Source organism: Acinonyx jubatus, chromosome E4, assembly GCF_027475565.1.
Source record: "Acinonyx jubatus isolate Ajub_Pintada_27869175 chromosome E4, VMU_Ajub_asm_v1.0, whole genome shotgun sequence".
Lineage (NCBI taxonomy): Eukaryota > Metazoa > Chordata > Mammalia > Carnivora > Felidae > Acinonyx > Acinonyx jubatus.
The window spans coordinates 64,982,315-64,998,314 of NC_069395.1; the positions used below are offsets into that span (position 1 = coordinate 64,982,315).

At 48.0% G+C, this 16,000-nt stretch overlaps 1 protein-coding gene and 1 non-coding gene across 2 annotated transcripts in view; both read left to right on the forward strand.

The window, feature by feature from the left end:
• Window positions 1–1,892: 1,892 nt before the first annotated feature.
• SCCPDH (saccharopine dehydrogenase (putative)) overlaps window positions 1,893–16,000 on the forward strand; it is a 38,977-nt gene continuing 24,869 nt past the window's right edge. The window contains exons 1-4 of the mRNA XM_027046478.2: window positions 1,893–2,229; window positions 4,584–4,696; window positions 12,636–12,716; window positions 14,335–14,464. Of these exons, the coding sequence (XP_026902279.1) occupies window positions 2,040–2,229; window positions 4,584–4,696; window positions 12,636–12,716; window positions 14,335–14,464 (514 nt within the window). The 5' untranslated portion in view covers window positions 1,893–2,039. The remainder of the gene's footprint in view (window positions 2,230–4,583; window positions 4,697–12,635; window positions 12,717–14,334; window positions 14,465–16,000) is intronic.
• Window positions 15,518–15,621, forward strand: LOC113595690 (U6 spliceosomal RNA). Its single transcript, XR_003416261.2, has one exon. It is a non-coding gene; the product is annotated as a U6 spliceosomal RNA (small nuclear RNA).

Genomic DNA, 16,000 nt, shown 5'->3' on the forward strand with positions numbered 1-16,000 from the left:
TATTAATCACTGTGTCTAGTTGAAGGTTCACACATAGCAGGTTCACTGGAAATGCTTAAACAGCATTAAATGAAACGATATATTTCCATGTGTCCGATACAAAGGTATACAAATGGTTTTTAAGCTATGTTTTTATTTTTGAATAGTTTTAGATTCACAGAAAAGGTAAAAACATAGTACAGAGTATTCCCCTTTACCCTCTTTACCCTGGTTTTCCCCATTGTTAACGTCTTATACTACTTTGGTACATTTGTCATAACTGAGAAATATTGGTACATTGTTGGTACATTGTTATTGATGAAATGCCTCACTTTATTGGGATTTCACTAGCTTTCCTCTGATGTCCTTTTTCTGTCTCAGGGTCCCATCGAGGATACCACATTACATTTTGTCATATCTAGGCTCCTTTAGTCTGTGGTGTTTTCTCAGATGGTCCTTGTTTTTGATGGCCTTTGGATGCTCTTGGAGAATGTTTGTAGAATATTCATCATGCTTGGACTGAGGTTATGGGTTTGGGGGAGACAGCTCACAGAGATAAAGTATCATTCTTATCGCATCATATCAAAAGTCTGTGCCGTGAACATGACTTATCATTGTTGATGTTAACCTGGATCATTTGGCTGAGGTAATGTTGACCAGGTTTTCCCATTGTAGAGCTATCCCCTCCCCCTCTTTCCATAGTCTATTCTTTGGAAGTGAGTGTGAAAATTAATAAAGGATTTATTTAGAATGGAGTGCGGAGGCCAGCAGGGGGAGCTCTCGCTTCCCTCCACTCTTGTCCACTGCCAAGACCCAACAGGGACAGAAGGACCTTGCAGGTGGACGCCATTCCAGGAGGAGGAAGAAAGGGTTCCTCCTCCACCCCTCCCCTCGCTGCAAAGCGCAGCCGATGACAGACTGTCACAGCTCAGCCAACGGGAAGCTACTACACTCTGAGCTCCCGCCTCATTCCAATGGACTTTTTGTTTATAAAATCCTTTCCAATCTCCTTCTCTTCTATAAATAAGGGTTCTCCTCCTTTGTTCTGGGGACTTGCATACGGTTTTGCCATAGCTCGTTTGTCCAGTATTGCAATTCTCTGCTATCCCTGAGTAAACCAATTTTTTTGCTGGTGAAATAGCTGGCGGGATTATTTTTAAGATTAACACAAGTCACTAGGCTCCTCTACTGGAGGGGGGAGTAACTACACAGTTATTTGGAATTATGTACTGGGAGAGTTGTCTCTTCTCCCTCGTTTATTTATATTAAAATGTTTCTAGACATACACGAATAACACAGCTCAAGAACCTTCTTTTGCATCTTGAGGCTCTCCCTAACCTCCCAGCTCAAAGACAGATTAGCGCCTGGAGTTATTTCCCCAGGGAGCCTCAGGGCAGTAACGGTGTCACGACCGTGATGGGGGGGGGTTCCGGGGGGGGGTATGAGCGCCAGAGCGGTGGAGTCAGGGGCATGCGGCACAGGGCACTGCGAACGGGGGCCCCGGAGAGCTTGGGGGCTCCCTGGGGGCCCAGAACCCGTTCACTCTCCACCGCCCTAGCTTCGCGAACATCCCTTGGCCAGCGTGCTTGGAAAACAGTTCTTGAAGCGAGCAGTCTGTCCAGTCACCGGAAATTTCTTCCATGTCTTCCCCTGCGCAACGCCCTGGTGCAACAAGAATAATGGAGGTCGCAGCCGCCCTCAGCCCCTAGGAGGGGAGACGACGCCTTGGGTGATCAGAGCTACTTGGGACCCGCGGCAGCGCGGAGTCGGCGCGGCTGCAGGGCGTTGGGATCCGCCGCGAAGATGAAGGGGCGTGGTCATGACCGTGGGCGCGGCGGCTGCGCAATGGGCCCGGGAGGGGGTGGCGGGGGCGTGGCTGTGGGCGTGACTGTGGGCGTGGCTCTGAGCGCGGCGCCGCGCTCGGGGCACCGGGTGGCTGCGGCGGCGGCGGCGTCCACCCCAGAGGCGGTTGTTGCCGCGCCCGGTACTGGGATCGCTGCCCGAGGCGCAGACGCGGTGGACTTCGCCCGCCCCGGCCCTCGGCTCGCTGTGGGCTCGTCATGGAGACCAACCAGAGGCCGTATCACCTGGTGGTGTTTGGCGCCTCAGGCTTCACCGGCCAGTTCGTGGCCGAGGAGGTGGCCCGGGAGCAGGTGGCCTCGGGGCAGAGCTCCAGCCTGCCCTGGGCCGTGGCGGGCCGCTCCCGGGAGAAGCTGCAGCGAGTGCTGGAGAGGGCTGCCCTGAAGCTGGGTAAAGGGGCGCGGGGGGGGGGGCGGCTTCCGGGGCCGCAGGGTTGGGGTCGTCCGCCGCGAGCGTTTGTCCTGCAGGGGGGCGCCCCTGGGGCTCCCCGGGCCCGGCCGCACGGCCGGAGGAGGAGGCGAGGCTGGAGGATGATAGCACGTCTTTGTTCCACTCCCTGAACGAAATACAGAAATAAATACGTTTCTCCTCCGTGGAATTCCTCCTCCTCCAGTTTGGCGAGTCCCACTGGCCGCGTAGACGGGGACGCCAGCTCCTCCTGTCTGCGCCCCGCTGAGCAGGGGCACCCGGTGGGGCTGCAGGTCTCCCCGGATTTGGTCGGATGGCAAAGTAGGGCTTTGCTTCCTTCGGGTGTTCTGCCCTCCCCCTTCGCCCTGCCTTTCCGGAAGTGTGCGGGGAAAGCCTCACAGTTTTTTTGATAACGATGTTGTGGCTTTCGTTTCTTAATTTATTTTTTGCCTGTGAAGAATCCTCTTTCTTACGCTCTCTCCACCCTCCCGCGTTCTTATTTCTGGTTTGGGCGTTTACTTACTCTTTTAGCATTCATTCAACATATTTTTACTGCGTGGTCTTTTCTGTGCCAGATCCTGTTCCGAGGGCTGGGGGTACAGATGTGACAACACACACAGGGACCCTGCCCTCAGGATCAGGGGACGCATCTAACTGAGGATTCTTGCCGCCTGGTCTCCCCTCATACAGACCCACAGCGCCTGTTAGAGTTCGGGGTGTGCTGTGTTCTTGTGTTTAACCTTCATCCCACGCTTCCTTCTAATTCCACCCTGAGCCTGCGTGTGGTGGGAGGTGTAGACTCTGTTTTGTTTGTGATTAAGTGCAGAAGATCTCACGTAGGCTCAGTTCTTCTACAACTCTTTCTCCCACCAGCCACTGCCAATCTACAGTCTTGACCAAAGAGCTTGTTGGTGTTGTCTGTTTTAGTTTTCCAAAAGAAATAATTTCACTATTTTTTTAAATATAAATGTTTTAGAAATTACATGAAATTCTTTTTATTTATTTATTTATTTATTTATTTTTTAACGTTTATTTATTTTTGGGACAGAGAGAGACAGAGCATGAACGGGGGAGGGGCAGAGAGAGAGGAAGACACAGAACCGGAAGCAGGCTCCAGGCTCTGAGCCATCAGCCCAGAGCCTGACGCGGGGCTCGAACTCACGGACCGCGAGATCGTGACCTGAGCCGAAGTCGGACGCTTAACCGACTGAGCCACCCAGGCGCCCCTGATTTCACTATTAAAATATATTCTTCCATTTCTTTTTCCTGCTCAACAAGACCGTGCAGGCACAGTCTGATTATCGTTTGTAATGCCTAGATTGAATTATTGTGAGGGATGCACCTTGCACCACCAGAACCTGCATTACTTGATTCTGTTAATTCCAGTTATTTACTTATAAGCCCATCATGAGTGTCCTTTTTTTTTTAAATTTTTAAATATTTATTTATTTTTGGGAGAGAGAGTGCAGGTGCGTGTGTGGGGGAGGGTCAGACAGGGAGACACAGAATCCGAAACAGACTCCAGGCTCTGAGCTGTCAGCACAGAGCCCGGTGCGGGGCTCGAACCCAGAAACCACAGGATCATGACCTGAGTCCAATGAATTTGGACTCTTAACCGACTGAGCGGCCCAGGTGCCCCCTATCATGAGCATTCTTACCTAGACTGTGCCTTCTACCCCAGAGTCCTTTTTTTGTTCTCATGATGATGATCTTAACAACCCCTTTTTACCCCCATATTTTGTCATATGTAATTGGTTAGTAGTTGATGAGAAACTTCATCATGGAATTCCTGGCAGAGAGGAAATCAGGACAGCGATCTACTCAGTACCTAAACAATCGTAAAATTGTCATCTTACACAGGGTTATCATTTACACAGTGCTTAAGTTAGTTTTTTTTTTTAAGGTTAGTATTTTATTTTTGTAGCAATTCTTAGTATTAACTCCATTTTCCTCATAGCTTTTTCTTTTTTTTTTTTTCAACGTTTTTTATTTATTTTTGGGACAGAGATTGACAGAGCATGAACGGGGGAGGGGCAGAGAGAGAGGGAGACACAGAATCGGAAACAGGCTCCAGGCTCCGAGCCATCAGCCCAGAGCCTGACGCGGGGCTCGAACTCACGGACCGCGAGATCGTGACCTGGCTGAAGTCGGATGCTTAACCGACTGCGCCACCCAGGCGCCCCTGCTTTTTCTTTTTTATATCGCCTGGTTTAAAAAGTTCTTATCTTTTTTCTGTGCTTTTCCTGAAATTACCATCACTGATTAGTATAAAGAGAAGATCTGGAAGATCTAACACTGTATCAGATTTCTTGAAAACGATTTATGTCTTACTTTAGGAAGACCGACACTGTCCTCCGAAGTTGGAATAATAATTTGTGATGTCACTAATCCCGCCTCACTTGATGAAATGGCTAAGCAGGCGGCAATTGTCCTCAACTGTGTAGGACCCGTAAGTAATCAGCCCTTGTTTGTATCAGAACAAACAGTCTATTCATTTCTAACAGAATCTGGTATTTTATATTCTAGAGGAACATAAGGACAGGGTGCAGAAGAATTGGTTCAGGGCCTTAACCCCATCTGGGGGAGTTTTTGCTTCCAGTGAGAGCAAATGGGTGTGGCCAAAGTGTCCTAAGAGAGAGACCAGGCCCTCTGGGACACCATACTCCAGGAATGTGTGCAAGTTTGGTTACTGGTTACGGCTATAATTGCCATTTTTTTTTTCTTACCGTATGCTTTTTTTTTTAAGTGTATTTATTTATTTTGAGAGAGAGGGCCGCACTCGGGTGGGAGAGGGGCAGGGAGAGAGAGAATCCCAAGCAGGCTGTGCACTGTCAGTGCAGACCCTGACTCCAGGCTTGATCCCGTGAACTGTGAGATCGTGACCTAGGCTGGAATCAGTCTTAACCAGCCGAGCCACCCAGGTGCTCCCCTTACTGTGCGCTTCGTAAGTGAAAAAAAATGTTTGAGCGTGTACCCCCGATACATGTTTTTACTTTACTTGTAAATGATATTCCTCTGTTACTGTACCAATATGTATGTTAAAAACATGTACAAAAATAGACTAAAAGAGGATTCGTTCATTTACTCAATAAATATTTATTGAATGTTTATTACATGTAAACTGCACTAGTGAAGGTACCTGGGACAGAATGGTGAACAAAACTGAAAATCCCTCGTGGAGCTTATGGCCTGGCAGGGGTGACAGAAAAGGAGGGTTCTAATAGTAGGTAATGATAAGTCCTTTGAAGAAAAATAAGGCAGGGTAAGGAGTTAAACTGCTAGTTAGAAGGGTGGTCAGGGAAGGTCTCCGTGAGGACCTGACATTTGTGTAGAGACCTGAATGAAGTGAAGGGGGTAAGCTACGGGAGCGTTTGAGAAGGGTGTTCCAGGGAAAAGCACATACAAAGGTCCTGAGGCGAGCGTGTGTTTGGCAAGACTGAGGCATGTGAGAGAGGGCAGTGCGGCAGGGCCCGGGCAGGACCGAGGTGGAAGTTAGGTTGGAGAGGAGCCCACGAATTAGGTCAGAGGGTGACGGGCAAGGTCGGGGTTTGAATGGTTGAAAGCAATGGCACGATCTGCTTTCCAGTTTTGAACTTCTTTGGCTTCTGAGAGGAAGAAGAGGTGATGGGGACCGACGGGGGGATGATCGCGGCAAGCTGAGCACAGGATATGGTGGGAAGTGGGTAGGGTCAGAGTGTACTTCGAGAGATCCACAGCTTTTTGGTATTGTTCTGGACGTGAAGGAGGCACCCTTGGCCTGTGCAGCAGGCAAAAGTTGGTGACGTTTACTGATCTGAAGAAGCCATCCCAGGTGGCAAAACATTTGAAAACTAAGCATCTCGAAGGTTGATGATCATGTTTTCAGTGAAAGCAGGAAGGTGTTTTTGATTATCAGGTAGAACTGTAGGTGAGTTGTTTATTTAGATTAATCTCACTTCTGAGTGGCTTGGATTCTGTGCTCTGCTGCTCCCATCACTCTCTCAGACACGCCCTTAGCCAGCTTCCTTACCCTTCCCTCCCCAGAATTCTGGAAAAATCCAAACCTGGTTATTCCAGCCCCGCTTGCTCAACCCGTGAGCCCACGAACCCGTGTTATCCAGTAATCCAGTAACCCCGAATGTCTGGAGACACCCTTGCTGACGGTCCTACTTTAAATACGTGGTTATAAACCTCATGTGGGGCCTCAGCGCCTTAGAAATCCTGTCCCCTTTCCCCAGACTGTCCTCTCTCCTGTTCTCTGAAGCAGCAGTTTTACAGGTTCTTTCCTCACTCTGATCTGATGATTTAATTTCCTTCTTTTTTTCACTATGACAGTAGAACTGTCCAAAGCGAATTTCTTCCTCTGCTTACTGTGCTTCCCTGACTCTGCCTTACCTGCTGTCACGAGGAAAACCCCCCTGGCTCCTCGCAGGTGCAGGATTTGAGGACCTTATGTTTACCGTCCCACATGTTTCTGTGTGGTTTTTTTTTAAGTTTATTTATTTATTTTGAGAGAGAGACAGCATGAGCAGGGGAGGGGCAGAGAGAGAGGGAGAGAGAATCCCAAGCAGGCTCCGCACTGTCAGTGCAGAGCCCGATGTGGGGCTCGAACCCACGAAACTGCAAGATCGTGACCGGAGCAGAACCTGAGAGTCGGACGCTTAACCAACTGAGCCACCCAGGTGCCCCTCTACGTGTTCTTATTGTCACATTTTCCCTCTTGACTGCACTCTGTCAACACATAAATATGTGATGATATCTCTGATCTTAAAAAGAACCACCCTTAATTCACATATGTGTCCGACTACTCCATTTTTCTGGGTCCCCTTGTTAGCAAAACTCCTTCAAAGAGTTCTCTCTCCGTGCTCCATCCACTTCCTCAGCTCCTCCTCCCTTCTGAACCACCCTCGCCAGGCTTCTCTGTAGGCCTCATGCTTCAGTGAGACCTCTCTCCCTCGCCCCTCACCGCCCCTCCGCTCTCGTCTTGATCCAGGTATTTGTCCCCATCCGTCACGTCCTCCTTGCTCTCTGGGTTTGGCTTCTGGGGTCTGGCCCTTTCCTCATTTTCCACCTGCCGACCAGCTTTGTCCCCTTCCCCTCTGTGGGATCTTTTCCTCTTCCTCTAAGTACCTGAGGCCTCACAGCTCGAGCCTTACAAACTCTTCTCTGTTTACACTCTCTGAGCCAGCTTTGAAAAAAATTATTATTGTAATAAAATATACATAACAAAAAATAACCATTTTTTAATGTTGATTTTTGAGAGGCAGAGACAGACAGATTGTGAGTGGGGGAGGGGCAGAGAGAGAGGGAGACACAGAATCCGAAGCAGGCTCCAGGCTGAGCTGTCAGCACAGAGCCTGACACGGGGCTTGAACTCACGAACTGTGAGATCATGACCTGAGCTGAAGTCGGACACTCAACTGACTGAGCCACCCAGGTGCTCCCCATTTTAACCATTCAAAAAAAATTTTTTTTTCTTTTTGCATTTATTTATTTTTGAGAGAGAGAGACAGACAGAGAGTGAGCAGGGGTGGGACAGAGAGAAAATGAGATAGAATCTGAAGCAGGCTCCAGGCTCCGAGCTGTCAGCACAGAGCCCGATGTGGGGCTCAAACCCACAAACTGGGAGATCATGACCTGAGCCGAAGTTGCACGCTTAACTGACTGAGCCACTCAGGTGCCCCCCCCCCCCAAAATTTTTTTTTAATGTTTATTTATTTTTAAGAGAGAGACAGAGCGTGAGCAGGGGAGGGGCAGAAAAAGAGGGAGACCAGGATCTGAAGCAGCCTCCAGGAGCTGTCAGAGCCTGACACTGGGCTCGAACCCAGGAACCTCGAGATCGTGACCTGAGCCAAAGTCAGACACTTAACTGGCTGAGCCACCCAGGCGCCTCTAGCCATTTTTAAGTTTGCAATTCGATGGCACGAAGTTCATTGGCAGTGCTGCGTGATCATCACCATCTTATCTCCAAAACTCGTCATCGTCCCAACAGAAACTCTAACTGGGTCAGTTTTTGTTTTTTTGTTTTTTTAAGTTTATTTGTTTTGAGAGAGCATGCCTGGGCAAGGGCCGGGGAGGGGTCGGGGGGGTAGGGGGAGAAAGAATCACAAACAGGCTCCACCGACATCGAGGTCTATCCCATGACCCTGGAATTATGACCTGAGCCGAAATCAAGAGCCACATGCTCGACTGAGCCACTGGGTGCCCCCAGTTTTTGTTTTTGTTTTTTTTTTAAAGAGAGATCTTTGGTGTTTCCTACTTTCCTAATTGGGCCAGTATTTTATAACCGTGTAGTGCTAATCAGGTGAGTGAGTTGAGGCTCAGCAGTAAGAAGAGAAAAATCAGGTAGCCTGGAATAGAACACAGGGTGAATGACACATGATATGGATAAGTAAGGGTTCATGAAACTTTTGTTTCAGTTAGATACATTGTGTGGGGGCTGCTATGTGAAGTGAATTTCTTAGCGTGGGTTGTGGCCAAAAAATTTTGAACGCCAGGGCTTTAGGGGTGCCTGGGTGGCTCAGTCGGTTAGGGGTCACAGTTGGGCTCAGGTCATGATCTCACGGTTCGTGGTTTCGAGCCCCGCACCGGGCTCTGTGCTGACAGCTCAGAGCCTGGAGCCTGCTTCGGATTCTGTGTCTCCCCCTTTCTCTGCCCCTCTCCTTGCGTTCTGTCTCTCTCCTTCTCTCTCTCTCTCTCTCAAAGGTAAATAAACATAAAAAAAAAAAAAAAAAAAAGGAAAGCCGTGGTTTTAAATGCCACGCGTATGCTGATGATGCTAACGTTCTTTCCAGTGAGGCCTGCCCCCTTAAGCTCCAGACTGGTAGATCCCGCTACCTTCTTGAGGTTTCCATTTCCACTTGGATGGTTCGTGGGCTTGTCCGTCTCTAGGTTTTTGCCCCCCAAACACCTGCTCTCCCTCCTAGGCTCTACTTGTTTGTTATTTTCACTTTGCCCGTTTCTTTCAAATTTTATCACTTCAGTTTCAACAAGTTTCATGACTTGTTTCTTTGCAGATGTTATTTAACCGTTTTGTCCACTTCGTGAAGGTTTATTTAGTTAAAAACCAAGCGATACCTGTAAAACTACTTAGGCATGTGTAAACGGGCGTGGGGCCGAAATACAGTGAAAAGGGACGAAGGAGGGTGTCACCATGGCCCCCTTTGCTGGTGGAGCTCTTCCTCCACAAGCTACCCTCAGGATACCTTTTGTGTCTTGTGTTTGACGTGTGACCACTATGTGGGACCCAGGAAGCAGGCCGAAGTCAGTTCATGGATTAACCACTAATAAGACCTCATTCTTTTCTCTGTGCTTCCCATAAACGTTAGCATAAATACACAGATTGCTCTCTCCACAGCTGAGGGATCCTTCTGTGGGTGCCTTGAGGTCAGCATGCCTACTTGGGGACCACTGGGTCGGAAGGTGGGGCGCTCAGAGCGGGATTGTGGTTTCGATCCGGAAGCGCGCTGGCTTCTCTGGGGAGAAATGCCTCCTCTGAGATCAAGGATCCTTGCCGTTTGTCCGTTACCTCCTACAAGCCCAAGGGTAGACGGTAGAGAACACCCCCAGAACACACGAATCCAGGGGTGTCCGTGCAGAGGCCTTCACGTCACTCGTGCCAGAGTGCAGTGTGAGGCCGGGGGCGCTGCGCTGAAGGGGGGTGGGCGTGCTGTTTCTGGAAGGAGCTGCCGTTACCTAACCCGGAAGGCTGGGGCTGGAGCTGGGGCTGCTGGCAGCCGCGAGCAGGGGAGGGTGAAGCAATAGCGGGTTTAGGAAACTACGAGGTATTTCGAACTTCTGCGACATGGGGACTAAGGGCTGGTGGTGTGACCTGAGGCTTGAGCACTTTTTGTGACATGCTAAGAAGTCTGGAGATACAGGCACCGAGAGCTAGTGATGCGTGTGTGTGTGAGAAGGAGCACACGTGACCTCAGCTTTTTATTCTAGAATAACGATTTGGTGTTTCTTTGGCGATGGGGTGGGTTTGGCTGCAGTGAAACCAGTCACTGTAGTAAACTGCATGAGAAGGGGCAAAGGCGTGACCTCGGATTCGGAGGCGTGGAGGGGAGGGGACTGATTTGATGAAATGTGGTACCTTCCAGGGTTGATGGAGTCAGAGACAGCTTCTGGGTTTCTCACTTGAGGATGCGGTTAATCATGACACCCAAGGGTGGGTTTTACTGTGTGCTCTGTGCTAAGCTACTTGTGTCGTCTTATTTCGTCCTGACTATAGCCCTGAGACATAGGTGCTGTGATTATTCGTCTTTTTTGATGAAGAAATCGAAGCTTAGAAGGTGAAGTACCCGCCCAAGTTCGCACAGCTGGTGGTGCGCAGCCTGGACTGAGTCAGGCCCGACCTTAAAGCCTGTGCCCTAGACGGGCTGCTGGTCAGCCATTTGCACGGTTCTGTCTCCTCAAGGTCCCTACCTGCAACAGGTCAGGACAGGAATGGCGAGTGGGGCCCAGGCTGTCTGAGCCACCACCTACGCTTCTAATCAATACGCCCTAGTCACCTCTGTTACGAAGTAGAGGAGGGAAACAGGTTTGTAAGAAAGATCATGGATTTGAATTTGGGTTGTCTGCTCAGTATTCTTTTTTTTTTTTTTTTTAATGTTTTATTTATTTATTTTGAGAGAGACACAGCATGAGCAGGGGAGGGGCAGAGAGAGAGGGAGAGAGAACTCCAGGCAGGCTCCATGCTGCCAGTGCAGAGCCTAATGCGGGGCTCGAACCCACGATCCATGAGATCAAGATATGAGCCAAGAATAAGAGTCCGATGCTCAACTGACTAAGCCACCCTGGCAACCCACCCCCCCCCCCCCATGCCCCTGAGCATTCTGGAATTAAGACAGGAAATACATAAAATATAGTAGAATTATTATTTTTTTAATAAGTGAGGAAATCAGGGTGAAGAGAAAATAGGGGAGGGGCAACAAAGCCAAAGTAAAATCAGTTTTATGCACGAATCATGCCCTGTGTCGGGGCGCCTGGGTGGCGCAGTCGGTTAAGCGTCCGACTTCAGCCAGGTCATGATCTCGCGGTCCGGGAGTTTGAGCCCCGCGTCAGGCTCTGGGCTGATGGCTCGGAGCCTGGAGCCTGTTTCCGATTCTGTGTCTCCCTCTCTCTCTGCCCCTCCCCCGTTCATGCTCTGTCTCTCTCTGTCCCAAAAATAAATAAACGTTGAAAAAAAATTTTTTTTAAAAAAACAAATCATGCCCTGTGTCCTGTGCTCTTGCTGGTCCTGAACTTTCTAACAGAAACCAAAGATACGGAAGCGTCTGTTAGTTCTGGAGATAGACGTTGAATGTCATCAGGATACTTGTTGTAGGTGACATCAGGAGAGTAGAAATTTTCCGGGGAGATTCAGCAGCCCTGGCGTGCATAAGAATCACCCATGAGGAATGTCACTGGAGTCTACCCTGCCTGTTGACATGCGTGTTACTGGGCTCCATCCCCGGAAACTCTGGTTTAGGGGGCCTCTGGGGTGGGAGGGAGTCACCATCCATACTTAACATACTTAGGGGTGCCTGGGTGGTGCAGTCGGTTAAGCGTCCGACTTCAGCCAGGTCACGATCTCTCGGTCTGGGAGTTCGAGCCCCGTGTCAGGCTCTGGGCTGATGGCTCAGAGCCTGGAGCCTGTTTCCGATTCTGTGTCTCCCTCTCTCTCTGCCCCTCCCCCGTTCATGCTCTGTCTCTCTCTGTCCCAAAAATAAATAAACGTTGAAAAAAAAAACCAAAAAAAAACATACTTAACGAGTCACCTAGGTGACTTTAACACAGGTGGACGCCTGGCCAACTTGAGAAACTTTGGGAGAAGATAACCAAGAGAAAGGCCAAAAGAGGCTCCAAATGAGTTTCAAAGTGGATGTGTGTAAATCTTAAGGATTGCCCAAGATGAAAAAAGAGCTTTGGGGCACCTGGGGGCTCAGTCAGTTAAGCCCCTGACTCTTGATCTCAGCTCATGTCACAATCTCAGGGTTGTGAGTTTAAACCCCAACTTGGGCTTGACCTCTTTCATTTTAATCTCTATTTCTATTTTATGTATATTTAAATTAAAAACATTAAAAAAAATATTTTATTTATTTTTGAAGGAGAGAGAGAGAGAGAGAGACAGAGCATGAGTGGGGGAGGCGCAGAGAGAGAGAGGGAGACACAGAATCCGAAGCAGGCTCTAGGCTCTGAGCTGTCGGCACAGAGCCCAAGGCAGGGCTTGAATTCACAAACTGTGAGATCATGACCTGAGCTGAAATCAAGGGTTGGACACTTAACCGACTGAGCCACCCAGGCGCCCCTTAATATTTCAGTCATGGTAACCAAGACTGTACTTATAAAACTCAGTGGCATTTCATTCAATTAAGCTTGCTAAGTACGAGTTAACTGCTGGCTTTCTTTATCCTTCCCCCCCCCAGTATCGATTTTACGGAGAACCTGTAGTAAAAGCGTGTGTTGAAAATGGAACGAGCTGTATTGACATCTGTGGAGAACCTCAGGTACGTAAAATGCAAAGGAAAGAATGGAATTAGCAACACAACTTTCTGTTAGCGTGGACAATACTTAGTGCAGTTTCGCAGACCTATTTTAGAATTCGATGTCCCCCTCCCTCGTGGTGACAGATGGTGTTCTGTGGACGGCTCACAGGAGAGCCCGATGGGAAGGTCTCTTCTTCCGCTTTCTCGAATTTTTTTCCTTACCATCTCATTGATTTCAGGTCTCTTGTAGGTAGGCTGTGCTGATTTTTATAGCTCCGGCATGCCATGAATGGCATGAACTGAAGCGGTGGGGTGCGCGCAGAGTTTTGGAATCGCGCTTTTGGCACTTTTTCGTAACGAACTCCCTTTTTGTCAGCAGACACCTTTACAACATTGAAGGAGAGTACGTGCGAAGTCCTCTCCACCTAAAGATGTTAGATGTTGCCGCTTGTTGAGCGCTTACCACACTGGCACTATGCTAATTAAGCATTTTACGCCATCTGAATTTTCAACCTTCCTGCGCGGTAGGTATCATCTTTCCTCTTTTGTGGATGAGGAAATCGAAGCTTAGGAAGGTTAAGTCACGCAGCTCAAAGTCGTGCAACTAGTAAGTAGAAGGACGAGGACTCGAACTGAGGTTCGCCCGATTGTGGGAAGTGGAGTGTTAGTGAGCACCGAGCTCGGCTGCCTCCCTTTAAACTGTACCTCATGTCCCTGTAGTCTCTGCTGATCACCGTCACCAATGTACCCTTGATTGAATGTCGTGAGGTGACACTTTACCCCTGTGGGCTTCCACCCCAAACCCGTCACCCCAGTCTAGTCTTGAGAAGAATTCCAGTAGAGGGGCAGTCTACAAAATACCTCATCGGAAGCTCTCAAAACTGTCAAGGTCCTCGGAAACGAGACTCTGAGAGACCGTCATAGCCAGGAGGAGCCTAAGGAGACGTGACCGCTAAATGTCATGTGGGATACTGGCAGAGAAAAAGGGTGGATAAGAATGGACTGTAGCTAATGATAATGTTACCACCATGGGTTCCTTAATTGGGACAAATGTTCGTGTCCAAGCTGTCACGACGGGAGAAACTGGGGCGGGGTGCGTGGGAACTCTCCGCTACTCAAATTTTCTGTAAATCCGACACTGTTCTGGAAGTGATTGTAAACCCAGGCAGAGGATTCGAGCAGACGTTATTCTCCTCTTCCATCCCTCCTTCTCTCCACTTGCTTTACTCTAACTGTATATATGCACAGCTACGTGTCCGTAATCGTGTCCGTCTGAGTAATAGGTTTGGGTTAGGCTTTCTTGCTTTTTTTTTTTTTTTGTTTGTATTTTTTTTGTATATTAATTTAATTTTTCATAATAGATGTTACTCTGACACTTAAAAGGCATTTTGAAAAAATTAATAGTGTCGTTAAGTCAGACCAGCTTATCTCCTGCACTAGTTGGCATCTGGCAGATATCCAGTGAATACTTGCTGAATAAATGAAAAACATTTCGACACTTAATATTTCACTAAAAACCATACCTGTTAGCATTTTCAAAATGCAATTGCTTTGTCTTTTAAGGTCTCTCATCGAATACTGATGTAAATGTTTCTGGTTTAAATAGCTCTGATTCACATTTTTGTCCTGGATTTTTTAGTTTCTGGAACTAATGTATTGGAAGTATCACGAGAAAGCTGCAGAAAAGGGAGCTTATATCATTGGAAGCAGTGGCTTTGATTCCATTCCAGCAGACCTGGGAGTGATATATACCAAAAACAAGATGAATGGTAATTATCCATCAAGAAGCAATAAGTGGATTTATAATAGAAAGGCTTCATGTTTGTAGTGTGGAAGAGAAGCAGAACTATTAGTGGGTAATGTGAACACAGGTGCTTTGTTTCTAATATAGCCGTAATTGCTATAAAATGTGAAAGGGCGCCTGGGTGGCTCAGTCGTTTAAGCATCTGACTCTTGATCTCAGCTCAGGTCTTGATCCCGGGGTCGTGGGTTCAGGCCTCATGTTGGGCTTTGTACTAGGCATGAAGCCTACTTAAAAAAAAAATACTACTGACACTATTTTTTGAGATGCATGTTCTAAAGTGAGGAATTATCCATTGTCTCAATTTAGTTACGGTTAGAGCTGTAACATTTCTGGAAATAGAATTTCTGACAGTCATTGTAAATTCAAACTTGCTTGGTTTTGGAATTAATACATTTAAGAATATGATTTATATAGGTATTATAATTGAAGTTTTAAAATTTTTAAATTTTTTTTCAACTTTTTTTTTTTTTTTTTTGGGACAGAGAGAGACAGAGCATGAACGGGGGAGGGGCAGAGAGAGAGGGAGACACAGAATCGGAAACAGGCTCCAGGCTCCGAGCCATCAGCCCAGAGCCTGACACGGGGCTCGAACTCACGGACCGTGAGATCGTGACCTGGCTGAAGTCGGACGCTTAACCGACTGCGCCACCCAGGCGCCCCTGAAGTTTTACAATTTTTAATCAACAAAGCTGAAAAGTATTGAACAAATTTTTTGGCTTCTATTTCACCCCATTTGTAAAAGGAACCAATAATTTAAGAGTGGAAAAAATCATGTTGACTTGGGCAGCACATAGTACTAAAATTGGGGGCGCCTGGGTGGCTCAGTTGGTTGAGCGACCGACTTCGGTGCAGGTTATGATCTCGCAGTTTGTGAGTTCAAGCCCTGCATCGGGCTCTGTGCTGACAGCTCGGAGCCTGGAGCCTGCTTTGGATTCTGTGTCTCCCCCTCTGTCTCTGCCCCTCCCCTGCTCATGCTCTGTCTCTCTCTCTCTCTCTCTCTCAATAATAAATAAATGTTAAAAAAAATTTTTTTAAATACTAAAATTGGAATAATACAGAGAACATGAGCACGTCCCTGCGGAAAGATGACACACGCAGATATGTGAAGCGTTCCATATTTTTAAGACGAGAGGTGTTGGCGAGGATGTGGAGAAAAAGGAACCCTGTGCACTGTTGGTGGGAATGCAAACTGGTGCAGCCACCGTGGGAAACAGTAGGGAGCTTCCTCAAAAAGTTAAAAATAGAGCTACCCTGCAATTCAGCAATTACACCACCAGGAATTTACCCAAATAGTACGAAAACACCAACCAATTCCAAGGGATACGTGCACCCCTCTGTTTATTACAGCACTAGTTACAGCAGCCAAGATGTGGAAGCAGCCCGCGTGTCCACTGATTGATGGGTAAAGAAGATGTGGTGTATACACACATATATCCATATCTGTGTGTGTGCATACACACGCACACACACTGGAATATTATTCAGCCATAAAAAAAGAATG